Source organism: Panthera pardus, unplaced genomic scaffold, assembly GCF_024362965.1.
Source record: "Panthera pardus isolate Hobbes unplaced genomic scaffold, ASM2436296v1 HiC_scaffold_2, whole genome shotgun sequence".
NCBI classification, from domain to species: domain Eukaryota; kingdom Metazoa; phylum Chordata; class Mammalia; order Carnivora; family Felidae; genus Panthera; species Panthera pardus.
This window is the reverse complement of record NW_026526765.1, coordinates 33,660,061-33,681,933: the sequence shown is the minus strand read 5'-3', so window position 1 is coordinate 33,681,933 and position 21,873 is coordinate 33,660,061. Positions and strand designations below refer to the sequence as shown.

General features: G+C 40.0%; 1 protein-coding gene across 1 annotated transcript in view; it reads left to right on the top strand.

Moving 5' to 3' along the window:
* OXCT1 (3-oxoacid CoA-transferase 1) overlaps positions 1 to 21,873 on the top strand; it is a 137,056-nt gene that overhangs the window by 13,050 nt on the left and 102,133 nt on the right. The window contains exons 4-7 of the mRNA XM_019464267.2: positions 7,436 to 7,571; positions 11,124 to 11,273; positions 15,511 to 15,617; positions 18,798 to 18,858. Coding sequence (XP_019319812.2) covers positions 7,436 to 7,571; positions 11,124 to 11,273; positions 15,511 to 15,617; positions 18,798 to 18,858 — 454 coding nt within the window. The remainder of the gene's footprint in view (positions 1 to 7,435; positions 7,572 to 11,123; positions 11,274 to 15,510; positions 15,618 to 18,797; positions 18,859 to 21,873) is intronic.

Below are 21,873 nucleotides of genomic sequence, written 5' to 3'. Positions count from 1 at the left end.
GAAGATATATATACCCCTGTGCTTGTGGTTATAATACTGTTGCTTATATGTGGTATTATAGTAGTCAGTTATAGGAACTCTGTGAGGGCCCAATGAGCATTTTTTCACTCTAAATAAAATTTCTGTTTCTGCACCAGTGATTTTGAACCAGAAAGTAAAGGCAGGTGGCTCCTTCACAGTGGCCACTTTATTATTTGTTGAGGCAGCTGCAGCTTTGTAGGGCTCAATGGAGAGAGAATGTGCCATCTTGTCTGATTATAAGCATTCCTCTAAGATTTGATTATTTTGTCTGGGAAGGGCTAACCACTTCCTGGGATGTATACTTGAACTTCTCTGCTTAGCTCATGGAAGGGAATGTTCACTTGTTCCATTTAACTGTGTCATAAACTAATGTTTTGTCCAAATATAGCATTGTCTTCTCTTTTGATATTCTTGATACTATCAAAGTAAAAACTGTAATTGAGATTTAAGTATGCCTAAAATGAGAGCAAAGAAGAGAAATACAGCTTGGTAAATGGTTGCAAATTCATTTTTATTAGAGTTTTGTTTTAGCAAGAATTTCCAATTAATGAGATTTCAGAAAATTAAAATTCAGAAAATAAAATTTTTTTTTTAAATGTTTATTTCTTTTTGAGACAGAGAGAGACAGAGCATGAACGGGGGAGGAGCAGAGAGAGAGAGGGAGACACAGAATCCGAAGCAGGCTCCGGGCTCTGAACTGTCAGCACAGAGCCCGACGCGGGGCTCGAACTCACGGACCATGAGATCGTGACCTGGGCCGAAGTCGGATGCTTAACCGACTGAGCCACCCAGGCGCCCCCAGAAAATGAAATTTTAGATTCAAAGAATGAAAAATACTTTTGGAACATTTAGGTCTTCCATGAAACACATGAATGTATCTACTGAATTCTTGGTTTTAGACTTTTTTTTAACCACTGAAATGTTTGAAACCCGAGTTTGTTGTACTATAGGAGGAAGGTCAAATCTCTCTCTCCTTAGGTGTGCTAGAAAAATGTTGGGTTCTAAAGGCAAGCAAGATAATCTCTTTTAAATTCCATCAAAATGACCTTTAATATCAGAGAGCTGCGAGGTGCCTTATTACACACGTTTCTCTACTAGGAATGGTATATTTCTCATTTGCAAAAGACAACATGTGTATTTCTTTTCTCTTTATATTGTAAAGGTCTTGCCTTTTTCATTTTTATATTGTCAGTGTCTGATACACAGGAAGAAGGGATGTATGTTTGCTGAATTGGGGAGTTAGAAAGTATGTGGAAGGAAGACACTCTTACTATAAGCTATCTAACAGTATTTTTCGAGGTATGTGCACTAACTCTATACCTGGTCAGGGGTAGCCTGGGCTGAGCATTTTATGCTCAGTTTATGCTTTGATGCCATGCCAGGTTGTTAATCCAGGAAGAAAGCAAAGGCCAAATATACATAGTTCCCAGAGCCAAGATCAACAAATACAGAGAATTCATCTCCAGACAGAGCCAAGTTCAAACGTGTAATGGGTTGAAAAAGCCAAACAGAGAGCCATGAGAGGGTGGCTAGAAAAATTTCCGAAGTCAGTGAATTGGGCAAGTACATTCTAGTTTATCATATGGACCTATATAGTTGAAGGGAATTTTGGGTATTTAAAACTACAGAAAGCAAATGGACTATATTCACCTTCATGGATTATTTTATTGTTACAACTTTATTTAGAGAGGGCTCCAGGAGATATCGATGGTGCTCTGATACTGGGTAATTGAAGAGAGTTTACCAAAGGGACTCTCTCTAAAGGAGAGGTTAAGGTTGAGGGAAAGCGACATGAGTATTGAATTTCCCTGGAGTTAATAACAGAAGAACTGTTACCACCAGCCTTAGGCCTGAAGAATGAGGGGAAGGGGCTGCCAGGACCTGGGAGAAAGCTTTATGGAGACGGCTATCCAATGTGCTGCAGCTTGCCAGGGAGAGTCGGGGTAATATAAATCCCGATATCCTTCTCTTCTTACCTGGTCAGAAGCCAGAGGGCAGGTTAGCCCCCTGATTCAGTCTAGAGTCAGCCATCCTGGCACAGGGAAGGCAGGAGATCAGAGAATGGGTCTGGACAGGCATATAGAAAATAATCCAGCATAAGGACTTGGTGATTTTCATTTTTATTAGAGATGAGCTAGTAAGGAGGGGGAAAGTGAAATCAAGCAATAAATTTATTCAATGAACATTCTGTGTTTATGTAGTACCTTCTGTGTGTTGCATTGGCTTTCAGGTGCTTGGGAGTACAACAGTGAATGAGACACCAAGTTCCCTGCATTTGTGGACCTTACATGCCAATGGGGAGAGGCAGACAATAAATAGGAAACATAACAAACAAGCAAATTTTCCAGTATGTTAGAAGGTTATAGTGCTGTGGGGAAAAAAAAGAAAAAGAGCAAGAAAGGGGGACTGGGAGCGTGAAAATAGATCCGCAGTTTTCAGTATAAAATCAGGCAATCAGCAGCACCTGGGTGGTTGTGTCGGTTAAACCGATTAAATCGGTTAAATGTCATCAGACTCTTGGTTTGGGCTCCGAGTTTGAGTCCCATTTCTGGCTCCGTGTTGATAATGCAGAGGCTGCTTGGGATTCTCTCTCTCTCCCCATTTCTCTGCTCCTTCCCCGCTCACCCTCTCCCTTTTCTTTCTCTCAAAATAAATAAACATTTAAAAATTAAAAAAAAACAAAACAAAACCAAGGGAGGGACTCATTGAGGTGACAGTTGACCAGAGACTTGAAAGAAGTGAGGGGGGAACCTTGTGTTACCTGGGGAGGAGTTTGTGAGTCAGGGAAAGGCCAGCACAAAGGCCTTGGGCAGTATGCCTGGGGTTTTGAGGGATAGTGAGGAGGTCAGCAGAAGAAAAGGGAGCAAGAAGGAAATGGGTGGAATGAGGTCTGAGACTAAAGGGCATCCCATCTTACGAGGCCTTGCAGGCCACTCTAGAGATCTCTGCTTTCACATAAATACATGAATGCCATTGCAGCATTTAAGACAGAGCAGTAATGTGATCTGACATACTTTGTTTTTATAGTTATGTTTTTGGTCACCATTTTGTGAGTGGATTACAGGGTGCGGGGGTAGAAGCAGGGAAGGTTGCTGCAGGATTGAGACAGCAGATGGTGCAGGTCATGGAGGAGGAAGTGGGAAATGCTTGGATTCTGGATGGGATTTGAAAGTAGAGTCAGGATTTTCCAATATAGTTGATGTAGAGTATGAAAGAGAAGTGACAGGTCATTACTTTTGTACAGAAGATCTGTTAGGTTGGCGCAGGCTGCAGGTGGAACTGAATGTAGGGGAATGGAATTATTAACCTGAAGAAGTGAAGGCCCAGTTAGGTATTAGGGGGCAAACAGGGAGAATGCATTGTGTGTGAGTGTGGGGAAGAACTACCTTTCCAAGAGACAGGGAATCTGAGGTGATTGGCGCCCCCTAGTGCCAATCGCATTATTAGTCTTGAGGGGATTGGCTCCGTATCTCAAAAGTACACTCTTGAAAATACTTCTTGAGGCTTTAGTTTTCTTTTGAATCCAGCGAGGATAAATCACGTAACTGTTCTTTTATGCTCCTGGTGCATCGGAAATGTTATCAGATTCATTACTGGAGGCTAGAACTGTAAACACGTTTAGCAAATGGTTACTTGGACTACTTTGAGGAATTCAGTGTGTCCGGGCTGCCTGGTGGAGGTTAGAGGCTTGAGAATTAGGAGTCAGCTGAGCAGGATGGGCACTTGTGAGCATGAGGAGTGGGGGGATGGGTGAGTGAAGTGGAGGTGGGAGAAAAGGAGGTTGTTAGAAGAAACGTCAGTGGTTTGTCACACAAGGAACCATACGTACTTATCCCTGTCCTAGTCAAACAAGGGGATGTCACTAGGGATCAGTAGACTAATTTCACACCAGTGCATTCTCCCACTATGTTCCATTGCCAGAGTCAGAATTCTGGGGTGGGTCTGTATCTACACCAAGTCTGTGAGTGATTTTACCCTAATTATCCCTTGATTTGTCTCTTTTTCTCCACTTCTGTTGTTGCTACCTTAGTTCAGAACCCCGTCTTTGCTTGTTTGGATTATTTCAAGCCTTTTAACTGATCTCCCTGCCTTTGTTTGTTTGTTTGTTTTTTGTTTTTTTAAAGCACTGAACCTCTCTGATTGTATACCCTGTCACTTTCCACTGAAAATTATTCACAAGGTCTCCCATCTCCTTCAGGATGCAATCCTAATTCCTTGGTGTGACTCATGTGACAGGTCACAAGCTGGCCTGCCACGCACCTCTCTTGCTCACTTCCGCTTTCGATCCATACTGCGGTTGCATTCAGCATGCAGCCAGTCACACCACTGTGCACCTTTGCAAAGCTGCCCATCTGCCTCTTTGGCTCATCGCTTCCACACCTCTACTCCTCTCTCAAAGACTTTTTTCTTCAAGTCTGTTCCAGCGTAACTTTCCGTAAGCTTATTCTGACCTCTTACTCCTCTCTGTTGGGTGACCTTCAGTGTTCTCATCACACTTGATGTAGACCTCTCTTAGCATATCTCTCCCTCTATTGTAATCATAGGGTTACTTGTTTATTTCTTGATATCTTAGAATTTCCCCTGGCCCAGGACCCACATAGCCCTGGGGTGCAGGAACAACTTGGTAAATGACTGTTGGATGAGTGAGCCACGTAGAAGACCCACGCTCCATAGGGGAGAGGCCATCGGAGCACTAAGGGGATTAGGAGGGAGAGATCATGAATGAAGTCTTCTGTTTCTGGGAGGAACTCTGGCTTTATCACGATATTCGTTCTTTAAAGTGGCTTTATTGTAGCATAATACAGAGTAACGTAGAAAAGTGCTTATATCACAGGTGTAAAGTTTGAAAAATTTTTATAGGCTGCAGACCCATGTAACCAACCCCCAGCTTCTTTACATGGAACATGACCAGTATACCAGAAAGCCCTCCTCATGCTTCTTCTAGTCACTTCCTTTCCCACCACTGAACTTAACCGTTATCGTACTTCTGATCTTATACATTAGTTTTGTCTGACTTTGAACTTCATATAGAAGGAATAATGCAGTAAGTACTCTTTTGTGGTTCTTTTGCTTGACATTTTGTCTATCTGTGAGAGCCATCCATTGTTGCCAGGGGTTGTAGATGATTCATTCTCCTTGCTGTGTGGCATTCCAACATGTGGCGATACCACAGTTTGTCTGTTCTGCTGTTGGGTAATATTGAGGAGGCTCCAGTTTTTTGGCCATCAGGAACAGTGCTACTGTTTTTGTTGTTTGATGAACGTAAGTGTGCATTGCTGTTGGATATAGACCCAGGAGGGGAATTGCTGACATAGCATATCCCTATGTCCAACATTAATAGAAACTGCTAATAATTTTTCAAAAGCGGTTGGGGGACGCCTGAGTGGCTCAGTTGGTTAAGCGCCCGACACTTGATCTCTGTTCAGGTCATGATCTCACGGTTTGTGAGGTCAAGCCCTTTGTCAGGCTCTGTACTGACAACATGGAGCCTGCTTGGGATTCTGTCTCTCCCTCTCTCTGCCCCTTCCCTGCCTGCAATATCTTTCTCTTTCTCTCTCTCAAAATAAATAAATCAACTTAAAAAAAAAAAAAAGTGGTTGGATCAGTTTACATTCCCCTCCTCATATGTGAGAGTTCTGGGTGTTTCACATTCTTTCCAACACTTGGTATTTCCTTTTTTTAAATTTAGCCATTCTTTCATGTTTACAGTGGTTCTCATTGTGGTTTTTACCATAGTTCTTATAAAAATAGTTTTATAGCTTAAGTTTAAGCATTCTTCATTATCTTAGAAATGTTTATCTAGTGGTTAGAGCAGTTTTGAAACACTTAAAGAGAGGGATAAGGTGACTAAAAACAGGAAAGTATTCATTCGGTTATTAATCTGTCTCGTCACATTGACTTTGCTTGAAATTCTAGATGTATTTTGTTTTGAAAAAGAATAGACATAAATAAGAAAGGCATAAACTTAGAGACCTTCACTTAATGAAAAAGCCAATACTATACGCACCATTTCTAAGAAGAAATTGTACTCCAGTGTCAATTATAGGCTCATATGTGGTAACGAAATGTACCACTCTGGTGAGTGATGTTCATAATAGGGTAGGCTATGCATGTGTGGGGTCAAGGGTATTTGGGAAATCTCTGTACCTTCCTCTCAGTGTAGTTATAAACCTAATACTGCGCTAAAAAAGATAAAGTCTTAAATAAAATTTAAAAGAGAATAAATTGAACTCCAACCTTAGAAATATTTTTTTTTAGTTTATTTATTTATTTTGAGAGAGAGAGAATGAGCAGGGGAGGGGCAGAGAGAGAGGGGGACAGAGGATCTGAAGCGGGGTCTGTGCTGACAGCAGAGAGCCCAATGCAGGGCTCCAACTTGCGAACTGTGAAATCATGACCTGAGCCAAAGTCAGACGCTTAAGCCACGGAGCCACCCAGACACCCCTGAACTCTAACCTTAATAGAAATATTAAACCATATTATATAAAACTTACTAGCTAACGGATAACAGCATTATTCTTGCTGCCTATAATCTTTTCACTGGTTTGTGATTAATTTCCTGATTTTTTTGTTATTGTTGTTAAAAATGTTTAAGTGTTTAAATCTTCTTGACCTAAATATCTGTGGTGTAGGGAAAATGTTCATAGTTATTTATAATTTGGGTCCAAATTTCAAGAATATGCTGTTCTTCTTTCTTTTAAATATGAGAATGCCTTGGGGCGCCTGGGTGGCTCAGTCGGTTAAGCGTCCGACTTCGGCTCAGGTCATGGTCTCACGGTCCGTGGGTTCGAGCCCCGCATCAGGCTCGGTGCTGACAGCTCAGAGCCTGGAGCCTGTTTCAGATTCTGTGTCTTCTTCTCTCTGTGACCCTCCCCCGTTCATGCTCTGTCTCTCTCTGTCTCAAAAATAAATAAACGTTTAAAAAAAAATTAAAAAAAAAATATGAGAATGCCTTGCTCGCTTTTTAGGACAGAATGAATTTCTCCATTTGGAGCTAGTGCAGATCAGGAGCGTGGCATTGCTTTTCTTTTACATTTGCCTTCAAAGTGTGAGGCAAGATCCAACTCATCTCTGCTTGTCTTCCACCCTGGCATCACTTTGCAGCAGTGGGAAGAATGAAAGGTGCAGGGTAGACTTGTAGGATTGGTGTGGCTTTGGATACTGGCTGTGTCACCCAAGATCTTGCCAGAAATCACTTAAAGGCTTAGAGCTTTCATTTCCTCAGCTGTAAAATAAGAAAAGAATAGCTACCTTGCAAGGTTCTTTGGGTGGTGGGGGACTGAGAGAATATGCGTGAAATGCCCGGCAGGAGGGAATCCTTTAACTTAATAACATTTCATGTTTGTGAAGTCTGGGATATTAGTGTTCTCTCTGATATTCCTTTGATTGCAAGCTGCTTGCATTTTTCTTCTAGGGTTGACAACTTTGGCTTGGGCCTTTTACTCCGATCCAAGCAGATAAAACGCATGGTGTCTTCGTACGTTGGAGAAAATGCAGAATTTGAACGACAGTACTTGAGTGGTGAATTAGAAGTAGAGCTGACACCTCAGGTAAGAAGATTTCTCTGCTTCTCTTACACAGCAGTAACTTATTTTAAAATTTACCTTTTCCCCTTTGGGAATTTTCCTTTGCAAGACAGGTAAGGCAGAGAGGATTCAGTTTTGCCAGACCAAGGAAATTTGTTTGTAGGTCACACCTGTTGATGTCTAGACTATTATTTTCTGTTGCTGTACATGGGAAAAAAAAAAAAAAAAAGGGAGGTATTTCTAGTAAAAATATCTAGGCTCCAGGATAGATTTTTAAGTTCAGCCCTATGATCTACATTGTGCCGGAAGCCTGCAGTAGGACTTGCCGAGATGCTGGGGGATTGTCCTGAGAGTCCGTTCCTGTGAATCATAGAATGAGAAATCTGTAAGGAATATGTTCTTGCTGAGACATCAGGAAAGTGGAGCCCATGGAGGGTAGAACTGGGTGTGTCCCAGAATAAGTGCTGGAATCAGGGCCTGGGTCTCCAGGGAATTGATGTCAATCACCAAACAAGCCAGTTACTGCAGTTAATCTGGCAAGTCTACACTCCCTTCTTATACTACGTCTTAACTGCTTGAAGAGTTTGTCATAGAGGAAACTTTTTGAAGTCATTTGGGTAAAACAGGGCTCTACAGGTTACATATGCATTTGTCATCTTTTTTTTTAAGTTTATTTATTTTGAGAGACAAAGCGTGGGTCGGGGAGGGGCAGATAGAGGGAGAGAGAGAGAATCCCAAGCAGGCTCTGCAGCATCAGCACAGAGCTCAATGTGGGGCCCAAACCCACAAACCTCAAGATCATGACCTGAGCCAAAGTTGGACACTTAACCGACTGAGCCACCCAGGTGCCCCTAGGCACTTGTCTTCTAATTTGACATCATCTGCCTTCATCTCTGAAGTTGAACCCACCACTCTGCTTTATTTTTGTCAACAGAATCATTATTACTGCTAACTTCACTACATTGGTAATGATGTGATCTAGCAGAATTAAAAAAATCAATAATTAACTCTCAGTATATGCTTGTCTAGAGACAGCAATGCAGGGGAGAACCGTCTTGTACCTGAGGCTATATAACATTACGCGGGTCACGCTCTGTCACTCTGCAGTGTTGTTGGGAGCGGTGTTTGTCACAGCCTCCCACTGTGCCTGGCATTTATCTGGTTTTCCTTTAAAATGAAAATAACAAAAGGTATCCTGTCTTAGTCTGCTTGCACTGCTGTAACAAACTAGGTGGCTCACGCAAGAAAAAGTGATTTCTCATTGTTCTGGCAGGTGGGAAGTACAAGATCAAGGTACAGGCTGATGTGATTCTTGGTAGAGGGGAGGAGGGCGGGGAGAGACAGAGGACGCACACTTGCAAATGAGGACTCTGGGCTCTCTTATTATAAAGACACTAATACTATTGGATCAGGGCCCTATCCTTATGACTTCATTTAACCTTAATGACCTCCATAAAGGCCGTGTCTCCAGATACAGTCACACGGGGGTTAGGGCTTCAACATACGCATTTGCGGGGGACACAATTCAGTCGATAGCATATACTTTTCCTCTTCACGTTGTAGGGTGAGATCCCGTTTCCTCTGGGTTGTGGAGCCCTTGAAAATAATTTCAATTACTTCTTTTATCTTTTGCATTACCCCTTATTTTGTCAGAGGGCATGTACATGGGTGCTCCTTAGTATTTCTTTTATATTCTTTAAGCTGAAAGAGGTCGGTGTCTCTCTGCCCACTTTGTGCCAGGTACACAGACATCGGCTCTGGCACCTTGTTTTGCAGCCTATGAGCCAGAGAAGCGTTGATAAAGTGGTAGGGGTGAGGATTCCCTTCGGGGTTTGGATGCAGGGGTCTGGTGGTACCTGCAGAGAGCCTGTATGTAGAAATTGTCCACTTTTAGGCTCTTGCCCAGATGGACAGAGAGAAGGAATAAAGGTATTCAAGAAGGGTGGACATAAAAAATATTTTATGGTAGGGGCTGTTATTATGGTTGTTTTGATGGTTTAATTTTGTGAATGTTATTAACTTAAAACAAAATGGAGTTATCTCTGTCCATTAAATGGAATAGAGAAACCATTATCTGGAAGATTTTCAGTTATGCCTCAAATCCTGCCTTCCCCAGATTATCCCACCTACTTCAATGACTCAGTGTCTGAAGTCCCAACTTTTAGTGCCTGCTTTGAGTTTAGTATTTGAAGGCCCCAGCTAAAGTAGAAATTGTTTTCACAGATAAAGTAGAAATTTGTTTTCCATATTAACATATTGTCATTAATACCTAAATCAATTCTTACTACTGAATAGCCGGTCAGTTATCTAGCATGAATATGATGTAGCTAGACCATAACAATAGGTTTCAGTGTTAGGGAGGGTATCAGGAAATATTCAGGGCCAGAGTTGTTCCCCTGTGGGGAAAATTGGGTGGAAAAGTAGTTGGGGGAAGGAGGGAGCTAGGGAAATCAGGTTTAAATCTCTGGTACCTAGGAATGTGATAAAGATGATCAAAAGAGGGTACAAGAAACTTTGCATACAGCTGTTTCTACCCGGAGATAGAATTTAAAGTACTCTTAGCTTTTAAAAACCAAATTACTAGGGCATGTGGGTGGCTCAGTCAGTTAAGTGTCCGACTTGGGCTCAGGTCATGATCTCATAGTTCGTGATTTCGAGCCCCACATTGGTCTCTGTGTTGTCAGCACAGAACTCATTTCAGATCCTCCGTTTTCCTCTCTCTCTGCCCCTCCCCTGCTTGCTGTCTCCCTCTCTCTCTCAAAAATAAATAAACAAACAAACAAACAGAAAAACCAACAAATTACCTATATGTTGTATAATCTTTGCTTAACTTCGGATTTTTTCTTCATTAGATAATGTGTTAGATGAAATGCTTATAAGAATGTTTTGGAATAAACAAAGTGAACATATTATTATATAATAATGGCATTGTTATCAATGATAAGATTCAGGCTATACCTACATATGGCACACAGTAAAACACAACATTTAAATACATGTTTTTCAATAAATATAAATTATATACTTCAGGCTTAAAAATTGATTTTGCAGATAGACTGATGCAGATTATGATGTCAGGAGAGCAGTGGGCGCCAGAAAGCTGAGATCCTGATTATACAAACAAGCAGTTACATTTGAATGTGGGTTAAGAATTGAGAGATTGTTGGGGCACCTGGGTGGCTCAGTCGGTTGAGTGTCCAACTTGGGCTCAGGTCATGATCTCTCCATCCGTGAGTTCAAGCCCCGCGTCAGGCTTTGTGCTGACAGCTCAGAGCCTGGAGCCTGCTGCAGATTTTGTCTCCCTCTCTCTCTGCCCCTCCCCCACTCACGCTGTCTCTCAAAAATGAATAAACGTTAAAAAAAAAAAGAATTGAGAGATTGTTGTCTAGAGGTGCAGTACTTGTTTTAAATTAATGTAGCATACAGTGTTCGTGAAATACAGCAATATACAATGCTCGGTCCGATTTAGAATGATAAACTTCTAGAGAGAGGAACCATGTCTGTACGTGTTTCTGTATCCACATACAGAAGTGTGCTTAATGAACTTTTTATGGTGTGCCGATTGCTCACTTGTAGGGCACGCTTGCGGAGCGGATTCGTGCAGGTGGGGCTGGAGTTCCTGCATTTTACACCAGCACCGGGTACGGGACCCTGGTGCAACAAGGAGGGTCACCGATCAAATACAACAAGGATGGCAGCATTGCCATTGCCAGTAAGCCGAGAGAGGTAAGAAGGACGCTGGTCCAGGTAGCGCTGGGACTCTCTTTCAGTGTAGGATTCCAACTGGACTTAGTGGGTAGATAAGGATTCAATCACTTCAGTGTGAGAAGACACTGTCCTTCATTTATGTGAATACGCTAGGTAACATTTCTAGCTAAAACTGAGCATCCTCTAGTAATTAAAATCACATAGAGAAACTAGAATAAATAAATGAGAAGAAAAGAAACTGTAATCTATATAAGATGTGTGAGCCAAGATTAGTTTTCTGATAAGTTTTAACAAATGTAAGAGCATTTATAACTTCTGACTATGCGTATGTGGAAGATAGAGTAGATGTGTGATATATATCATAGCAAACTCTTCATGCTCAAGCCCCTACCGACTGTGGATGAAGGAATTAAAAAAAAAAAAAAAAAGACATCGTATGTTTGCATGCAATATTGAAAAGTAGGGGACCGTTGTAATTACATAATAGAACATTTATACCGTCTCCTTTATCCTTCATTTTGTATAGTGGACATACGGAGCTGATGGAGTACTTCAGTTATATTTACAGTGCTGGGTAGGATGGAGTACGCTAGGTAGCTTCACTCACATACTAGAAAAGAGTGGAACTCTAGATACAGAAATTTGAGATACTTAGATTTGAGCCAGTTTTAAAAATTACACAGGCCGGTATTCCATTACTGTATTTTCAGTACCTCTTGCTTCTCTCTGGCCACATGGCTCAAAAGCAGGAACACAGGTTGCAGAAATGCTGAGCTTAGCTCTAAGGAAGTGACAACTTAGTAAATCAAGGGACCTCTTATCACTTACGGTGATTTTTATAAACATTTTTTTTTTTTTTTTGCTTATAGGGATGTTAGCTCTGCACCTCCATATTTTGAGAGAAGATAAAAGGTCATTGAACATGCCCCTTGCTGTTCACTGTCTCTAGCAGTGTCCTCCATCTGGAGCTTTGCCTTTCTGCTTAGAATGACCTATATTGACTCAAAGCTTTGATTAACATTTTTTTTTTCTATCTTGCTCCTTTACTACCTAATAAGGTTTAAAAAGTTTTTGACAAAGTAAGACAGGAGTCTAATTATTAAAATGGATCTTAGTGATGTAGATAATGATGCTCAGAAAAATCGGGTTAATACTTTGAGAGTTTGCTAGAAGTTACAGCATTAACTCGCCTTAGGAAAACATAGGATAGACTAGAGTCTGTCCTGAATGCCTGGGCCTGGAGTCAGGTGCACAAACCTAATAGTTTTGTACTTTTGTCTCAATTATCTAGGAATGTGACAAATAATTTCTTGAAATGATTCTTGTTAGCTCTTTGCTTCCCCTACTTGTGGTAGAAAGAGGAGGTGAGTAAATGCCTTAGTTCAGTGACATTTATTAAGGTCCTACTCTTTGCCTGGCACTAGCCTAAGTATGGTAGAAAAGGCGATGATCTAGACCCAGGCCCCCTCTAGTGGAAGAACTGACAAGGAATGAATTAACAAACACGTAATGTCAGTGACGAAAGTGCTGTGAAGAAAAATCCCGTAGTGTAAGGGCAGAGAGAATGGTCAGTGGCCAGGGAGGTTGTGTTCCAGATTGGGTCCAGGGAAACCTCTGTGAGGAAGTGACAGTTGGTAGATACAGAAATGAAACAAGGGAATGAGTCGGGTGAGGATTATAGGGTTGTGCTCTGGTCAGAAGGAGGAGAGAGGACAAGGTCCTGCGGCAGGATAGCCCAGTTTGTGGAACAGCAGGACAGTGAGACCAGAACAGCATAAATGAGGCAGAGAGTGGTAGGATGGGAGGCTGAAACGAGGCTGCAGCCAGCTCGTGTGAGTTTCGGTTTTACTGAGTGCAATGAGAGGTTCCAAAGTGGGAGAGTAATGTAGTCCAAGTTCCATTTTGGAAGCATCACTGTGGCTGCTGGGTAGTTTTCTGGTAGGGGTACAAGAGCAGAAGCAGTGAGAGAGCTTAAGAGACTGTTGTATCCATCCAGGTGGGAGTGGAAGTTGTTTAGACTGAGCTGAAACGGTGGAACTTGTGGGGAAGGGGTTGGAATCCAGACATACGTTGATGGCAGAGCTAGTAGGATTTACCAATGGATTGGTTGTGGGCTATGAGGAAAGACAAGAACCAAGCCTGCTGCTTTTTGAGATGGGCGAAGTACGGGGGTGATCAAAGAGCCCTGTCTGGGACTGGGTCCGTTTGACATGTCCTTTAGGCTCCAGCAAAAGCTGCTCGGTAGTCTCTAGCTTGGGGAGGGTTTAGAGCTGGGATAGGGGATTGGAGCCATCAGCGTGTAGTAGTTAAATCTGTGGAACTGGATGAGTGTCTAGGGCTGGAGTGCAGGTAGAGAAAACCTCTTTTACATTTGAAGGGTGGGAAGAGTGAAAAGAGAAGCAAAGAAGGGGAAAGTATCTAGTCTGTGAAGAGAAAATCAAGGGGAGTGTGGCAACTTCAAAGACAAGGGAGATCTTACAAAGTGGGGAGTGATCAGCACTGTCCCATTGAGAAGAGGTGGTGTAACAGGAGGGAGCATTGAGCCCTGGTGACCTTAAAGAATGATTTTTCTAGGGGTGCCTGGCTGGCTTAGTCAGAAGAGCATGTGACTCTTGATCTCGGAGTCATGAGTTCCTACATTAGGTGTAAAGATTACTTAAATAAACAAACAAACTTGAAAAGAAAAAAAAAGATTTTTCTGGAAGGGAGGATTTTTCTGGAATGATAGAAATTTGATCAGAGTGGATTTGAGAAAGGGCTGAAAAAAGAGGAAGTGGCAATCGGGGCAAACAGAACTCTTTCAAGTGAGTGTAATAGTGTGGCAAAACCAATCCCTTCCCTGTTTTAAAATTTTAGAATGTCAGCACTCAGTAACTGCTGGTTTGTAGACCCATCAGGAAATTGTATAGTTGGAATAGGGCAAAAAAAGTCGGTTTTTTCACATTGCCCTGGGTTAGCATATATTTAGATCTGTATGTGGGTTTCCAGATCTGTATGCAGCATACTCTCATCTATTATCATTAGTGTTTACAGTAATGACTTTGAAATACACAGGGCTCTTGAAAAAGCTGTATGTTGATGTGCAGTTTATAAATAGCTTTTGTATGACTTATCTAAGTTTCATATTAATAAGATCCTCCATCAGTGATCCCCTAAATCCATTAATATTTTCTAGCAGAAAGTGGGATAAAGCCTTTAAAGAAGCTGTTGATTAAGAAGCGATTTCTGCTTTAAACCATAAAGAAAAGTAACTATACAGAACTTTCTCTTGAAGTTTTCTGTGATATGCATGCAGTTTGTCCACTAGAGGGCGTAGTATGAGCGAGAATGGAGTTCTGCCTTCCTATGGCTCCAATCCCGTGTAGGATGGGGCACAGCATTGACGTTGTTTTTTCTTTTCTTTGTTTCAATTCCCAGAGCTAAACCCCCAAGAAGAAAAAAGGAACAAAATTGCATGGCATAGTTTTACTTTATGCTGCTTCTTCCCTCTCCCCTTTCCATGTGTAGTAGAATTAAAAGGCAATACAATACAGAAGTCAATAGCATTCCATTAAACAGTAACGATAGAAAAGGAGGTGTAATAGAATAACATAGAACTTTCATGGTAGCATAAAAACACCATGAAGTACCTATGAATAAACCTAAAAAACGTATACAAAGTTTTTTTGGGGGAAGAATTATCAAGCAATTCAAACAAGTAAAAGATTTCAAAAAATATAGGCGTGTATTTAACTCATGGGTGGAAAGATGTGGCACGTCAGTTCTCCAATGTCATCTACAGGTTCTAGGAATTCCAATTAATATCTCAACAGATGGTTATAGATTAGTTAGAGATGAATGGATTTTTATAACTATTTTATGTACAAAATACATTGACGATTTTATGAGGCTTATATAGTTTTTTTTCCTGGGGTGGAGGAAATGTTCAATGTATATAACTTATGCACATAAATAATGAGTGCTAACACAGTCTGTGCCTTTGGCATATAGAACTTGCAGGTCCTCCAGTTTACTAAGCTCTCTCTTGCTGCTGAGTCTCTGCACATGCTGTTCCCAGTTCCCCTTCCACCACTTTGATCAAATCCTAATTGCCTACCACTCCTCACCCTTGAGTCCTCAAGTTCAGATTGTCCTCCCTCTGAGAAACCTTCCCTGACTAGGCTCATATCCTTATTATCTGCTTCTATCAGAGCACATACCACAGCCAAACAAGACTTCTGCAAATATCTGACAGTGCCCTCTTTGTCTCCTGCAGGTGAGGGAGTTTAATGGCCAGCATTTTATTTTGGAGGAAGCAATTACGGGAGATTTTGCTTTGGTGAAAGCCTGGAAGGCAGACCAAGCAGGAAATGTGATTTTCAGGTAGTATGATGGTTTTATGTAAAACAATGCAATTAATGCAAAGTTGCATTTCAGTAACTTTACATTTCCTAAATTACGTTTACAGAATAGATATCTTGGTGTGTTTGGTGTTTAAAAATTCATTTAAAAAGTGGCTTACAATCAAACCAACCCACAGGTCAGTGTGTGTGTGTGTGTGTGTGTGTGTGTGTGTGTGTGTGTGTGTGTATATGTATATGTATGTATGTGCGTGTGCACGCTCAAGGCAACTGCTCTTGTTGAGATGTGGTGTGCTTCTGGGAATCTGTTCTGATTGGCTGGTGCCCACATTGAATGGCATTTGAATCTATATACCCTTGTATATAGTTACATACAAACGATTTTTCCATGTGTGTTTAGTTGCCAGGAAAGGTACAGTGTTGAGACATGCTTAGCAAATGTGACAAAAACACACAATTGTATTTAATTTTGATATTGTTATTGATATGCATTGTCTTAAAGGGCCTATGTGATTTTGATATTCTGGAAAGATACTGCTACTAACCATTTAGATCAGTTCTTTTCCAGTCCTGTTGGTGTCTACTAGGAAATACGTATGTAGGTTCTAATGAAAAGTTGATTAATCTTGATAATCCTGAACTTTCATTCTTGTTATCTGGGTAGCCACAGATATTAAGCCACAGGCCTAATAGATTTCAAGATCTTTTGATTACCCTAAGCATACTAAATACCAAGTATTTAGTATCTTGGCTTTATACATTATATGGTTGTATTTTGAAAATTGTACCACCTTTGAATATACATAAGCAAATTTTCCAAAATGTGTGGTCTTGAAGACTTCACTTGTTAGGTTACAGAAATAGTTTATTTTATATAATATGGTCATTTACTGTTTTAGGGGTTTTTTATCTTTACCAAATGCAGCATTGGTGTGATCACAATTAAATTCTCAGTGACCATTCTCATGTCATTTTTGTTGATTTCTGAAGACCTTATATGATATACTATATTTGATTTTTTTTATAACTTGTTTTATTTTTTATTTTTTAAAATTTACATCCAAATTAGTTAGCGTATAGTGCAACAATGATTTCAGGAGTAGATTCCTTAGTGCCCCTTATTCATTTAGCCCACCCTCCCCCCCCCCAACACCCCTCCAGTAATGCTGTTTGTTCTCCATATTTATGAGTCTCTTATGTTTTGTCCCCCTCCCTGTTTTTATATTATTTTTGTTTCCCTTCCCTTTATGTTCATCTGTTTTGTCTCTTCAAGTCCTCATATGAGTGAAGTCATATGACATTTGTCTTTCTCTGACTAATTTCTCTTAGCATCATACCCTCCAGTTCCATCCACATAGTTGCAAATGGCAAGATTTCATTCTTTTTGATTGTCGAGTAATACTCCATTGTATATATATACCACATCTTCTTTATCCATTCATCCATCAATGGCCATTTGGGCTCTTTCCATACTTTGGCTATTGTGGATAGTGCTGCTATAAACATGGGGATGCATGTGTCCCTTCAAAACAGCACACCTGTGTCCCGTGCATAAATGCCTAGTAGTGCAATTGCTGGGTTGTAGGGTAATTCTATTTTTAGTTTTTTGAGGAACTTCCATACTGTTTTCCATAGTGGCTGCACCAGCTTGTATTCCCATATATTTGATTTCTTGAATTCAACCAGTTTTTGATTACAGCTAATTTTGGAAGTTACACATTTTGCATCCTATCTTATTTGACACCTTGGTAAAATGTTTGCAAAGTTTAGTTGCTTTTTTAAAAAGATTAATGAAATTGGGGCATCTAGGGGGCTCAGTTGGTTAAGTGTCCGACTCTTGATTTCGCCTCAGGTCATGATCTCAGAGTTTGTGAGTTCTGGCCCTATGCGCTGTCAGTGCAGAGCCTAGTTGGGATTCTCCCTCTCTCATCCCCTCTCTCTTGTGCTTTCTCTCTCTCTTTCTCTCAAAACAAATAAACTTTAAAAAAATTAAAGAAGATATTAATGAAATTGTATAGAAGCAAATGGAAATGAATGATTTAAAATATTTCCATACGTTTGTCCTGTGATTCACTGCCTGGCTCTACTATCTTAAAGACTGCACAAGGGCTGTTCTGAGCATTTATTTATGCCTGTGGCTCTTGAGATATGATATGAGATGAGACCGCCTATCAGTAATGGTCACGTGACTTAGATTCTTAGGATACTGGCTTCCAGGATGACCCTCTTGTTTAGTGGGACAACTGGTAAGAGGTCTGTCTAGGCCATTGGTAGAACAGCCCTGCATGCCTTTGCCTCCGGCCACACTGCTCTTGGAGCTTTCAGTGCTGTTTGGACGTCTAGTGGAATCCAACACAGAAACTTGTGGAAGTACCCAAGGACCTCTCTCTCTGGGACATGCCTGAGTTTATATTTATCCTTGAATCCCAGTGAGATAAACATTGGTGGCCTAAAAGAGCTAGTAAAAGAGAGCTGTAACTCATTTCCCTTTATGAAATGAGTTTTTCTACCAACTTACCTTCTCAGAAACAAAAAATACATTAAATTTTTTATGGATAGTGGTGGTGCATTAAGTTAAGAACTTGGGAATGCAAAACCGTCAGCAAAATTGGCACTTTCTTGAAGTTTTTACACCTCAGGGTCTGATGTGGGTGTTGTACTTCAAATAATTTCATTAGAAATTGGTTCCCCGGAATGATCTTTATAGATGATTCACACATTACCAGTGAATGTTTCATTTAAATTCAGCAGTAAGTTTCTCTTTAATAGAGAATATAATTACTATACCTTCTCATATAAAGCACTTGCTACTTTTCTTAATATTTTAACAAGACCAAGTTTAGTGAAATCCATAACTATAGAAACAAAGTGGCATCTCAGTTAAAAGATTCAGGCAAATAGTTTGAAATAGAGTAGATTTATTAATATCTATTTTATCTTTCTGTGTATAATCATATGTTGAACATGAAAAATAGTCCCTCTTCTCCTCAACTCCATAAAAGTTACATAACTGAATGAAGTGGCCATTAAATTGTTTTTATTTATAAAATAGTTTTAATACTTACGGAAAATCTGATACATTCTTTTAAAAAAATTCACAGAGTTTTATTTTATAGAAATTATTTTAATGTATAATGAAAGCTGAGAGAGGCTCTTCTTATTTTTGGTCTTCTTTCCCCACTTTCCCCCACTCCTAATATAGGAAAAGTGCAAGGAATTTCAACTTGCCGATGTGCAAAGCGGCAGAAACCACAGTGGTGGAGGTAAGAGAAGAGGTTTTTTCTGCTTTCCAGAGGTTACTTTTTAAACTTGATGTTATGTATTAGCTCAGAAAATGTACAGCAGTTCATTTGTTTTCTAGAGGATAAACAGTGACAAGTTTTAAATTTTGGATATCGAAGAATTCTATTTCAATGTATAGTAGTTGAAATTTTACTGTAACATCAACTTTCTGGTTAGCTAGGGTCTCACTAGAATGCTCTCTTTGAGATCAAGCTATGAGACTGACCAGCTTATAAAAGTCCTTTGGTACTTGAGTGAAATAGACCATGTTGGGTAAAATTGCAAGATGAATTTTTATATACAGAATCCCAAAAATATAGTAAGTTGTGTCAGAAGTTCATTATCTTAGATACTGTGAATTCTTTACGGAAGAAAGAGGGGGTAGTACAAATAATTGTTTTGTCGTGGCTCTGTTTGGAACAGTTGAATTAAGGAACTGACTGACTCTTCTTTGGACATCTCAAGGTGTGGGAGACCGTTGCTAGCGTTAACACTCTGTGACAGAAATAGGTACTTACACCCATTTTGTTGGGTATAATGACCCATTTTATTTACATGTATTTGAACCTGAGAGGAGACTTTGTAATGATTCTTAACTTGAGGCTTTGAGAATTGCCTTGGAACCAAATTTTCACAAAAGTTTGAGGTAGTTTTTCCTTGGGAGAGCTTTATAGGAACCCATCGTGGGATCTGGAAATGAGAATATATGTTCTGGGTTTTTCTCATGATGGTAGTGTTGTATGTGGCATCTTTTGACTTCTGCATACATTTGGCCAAGATGATACTTCATGGAATCAGTACGGTGGTATTTTTTTAAAAAATCAAATGTTAGAATTCAGTTCATCTCTTGGAAAGTGAAGTGTATTATTTTTATTTTTAAAGTTCTGGAGGATGTGGTACCTTCAACCCAGGCCTGGTGGTTTCTTTGCAATGACTTCAGTATATATTCTGCATTTAAAATGGACAATGTGGTTGACTCTGTGTAATCTGGTTTTTTATTTATGGAATCATCTTAATGATCTGTCTGTGACACAGATACATAATATTACTGAATAAAAGCCTATATTATAACATAGCTTAAAATAATTGGTAGTTTAGCCCTCTATTCATTTTATATATTTCTATAAAACTTCCTGCAACAGTGTTCCTTCTCTGAATACCAGGAGATATTATACATTGTCCTGGGTGAAGTTCTTTTTCTTTTTTTTTTTCTTCCTTTATAATCTGGTTCTTTTCAGCCAGTCTTCTTCTAAGAACAGAAAATGACCCTCTAGTGTCTGAGAATCACTGTAAATATTAGAAAAGAGAGATTTTCTTTGGTTTTGTTCTGTTTTGTTTTTGGCATAAGGAAAAGGGAGATAAAATCCTTTAACTGATCCTGAAAATACGATAAAGGCTAGCCTCCCTTGCCTGGGAACAGACGTCTCTGATCTATCACTGCACACATTTCTGCTAGACTCAGACTCACATTGGGATACTTTTCAATAATGGTGCTGTAGACAGCCACTCCCAATTGACTCTACCTGCAATGACCAACATGGTGGCCACTAGCCCTATGTGGCATTTAAAATTTAAATTAATTAAGATTAAACAAGATAAAAATTCATTTTCTCTTTGATAGCTGCATATAACTAGCAACTACTGTTTTGATCAACACAGATATCTGTGAAAAGTTTTATTGCACAGGGTTATTTATAATGATCAAGATGAAATCTGATTTGTCCTTCTAGTTTAGGAATCTAAGCAAAACAGCTTTTATTTATTTATTTTTAATATGAAATTTATTGTCAAATTGGTTTCCAAACAACACCCAGTGCTCATCCCAACAGGTGCCCTCCTCAATACCCATCACCCACCCTCCCCTCCCTCCCACCCCCCATAAACCCTCAGTTTGTTCCCAGTTTTTAGGAGTCTCTTATGTTTTGGCTCCCTCCCTCTCTAACCATTTTTTTCTCCTTCCCCTCCCCCATGGTCTTCTGTTAAGTTTCTCAGGATCCACATAGGAGTGAAAACATATGGAATCTGTCCTTCTCTGTATGACTTATTTCACTTAGCATAACACTCTCCAGTTCCATCCGTGTTGCTACAAAAGGCCGTATTTCGTTCTTTCTCATTAAGCAAAACAGCTTGTAGATAATGGGATTATTATAAGCCTATCTCCTCGGCATGCTCAATAGTAGAAGTCCACATGCTCATAAGTTGAATTGGAAGAACTGTGTTCTCGAAAGAGGAAAATATTTGGACTTGGGGATGGTGAGTAGATTGGGTATTTTCTGATATGAAAAGTCCATTTTGATTTTGTGATTTTTGTATTGTTCTGAGTCTAGTGAGTACCCTAGCCTCCAGCTCCAACTCCTCAGAGTTCTGTATACTCTGTTCACTTGCGCTGACCTCCAGGATTCTGTAATTCTTCTCTAGTCCTGTCCTACTTTATTTTATGGTGATCATAGTGGGATGGGTGATTACAAGCTGGTCACTGAAGTGCTTTAACAGGAATTTAACAGTGATTTAACAGGAATCCTCAGAGATCATAAATTACCCATATTTTCTCTTGCCTGCTAGTTATTAACAACAATAATAGCTACTGTTAATCAAGTATTTATTATGTATTAGTCACTGCTGTACTCTTTACGTTATTATTTTTGTAATCCTCAAGATAGTCCTATAAGGTAGGAACCATTTTTATCCTTATTTTACAGATGAGGACTTTAAAGCACAGACAGGTTAAGTGTGTGACCCGATGTCACACAGCTAGGTGGAGCTAGAACAGAGCAATAGAGATATTGATTCCAGGGTGTCTGCTCTTTTGCATTATTTTATGAAATACTCTCAAACTGTCATAAATGGATGGTTTTTCAAACTTGTGAAAGATGCTGAATCTCTGGAAGTAGACCATTTCAATGTTAACTCTTAGAATCGAGCAGAGTGTTTTGGCTAATTTCTTCCTCTATTCTGTTCTTCCTTGCCAGTTATTCTGATCATGGTCCTTTTTTCCT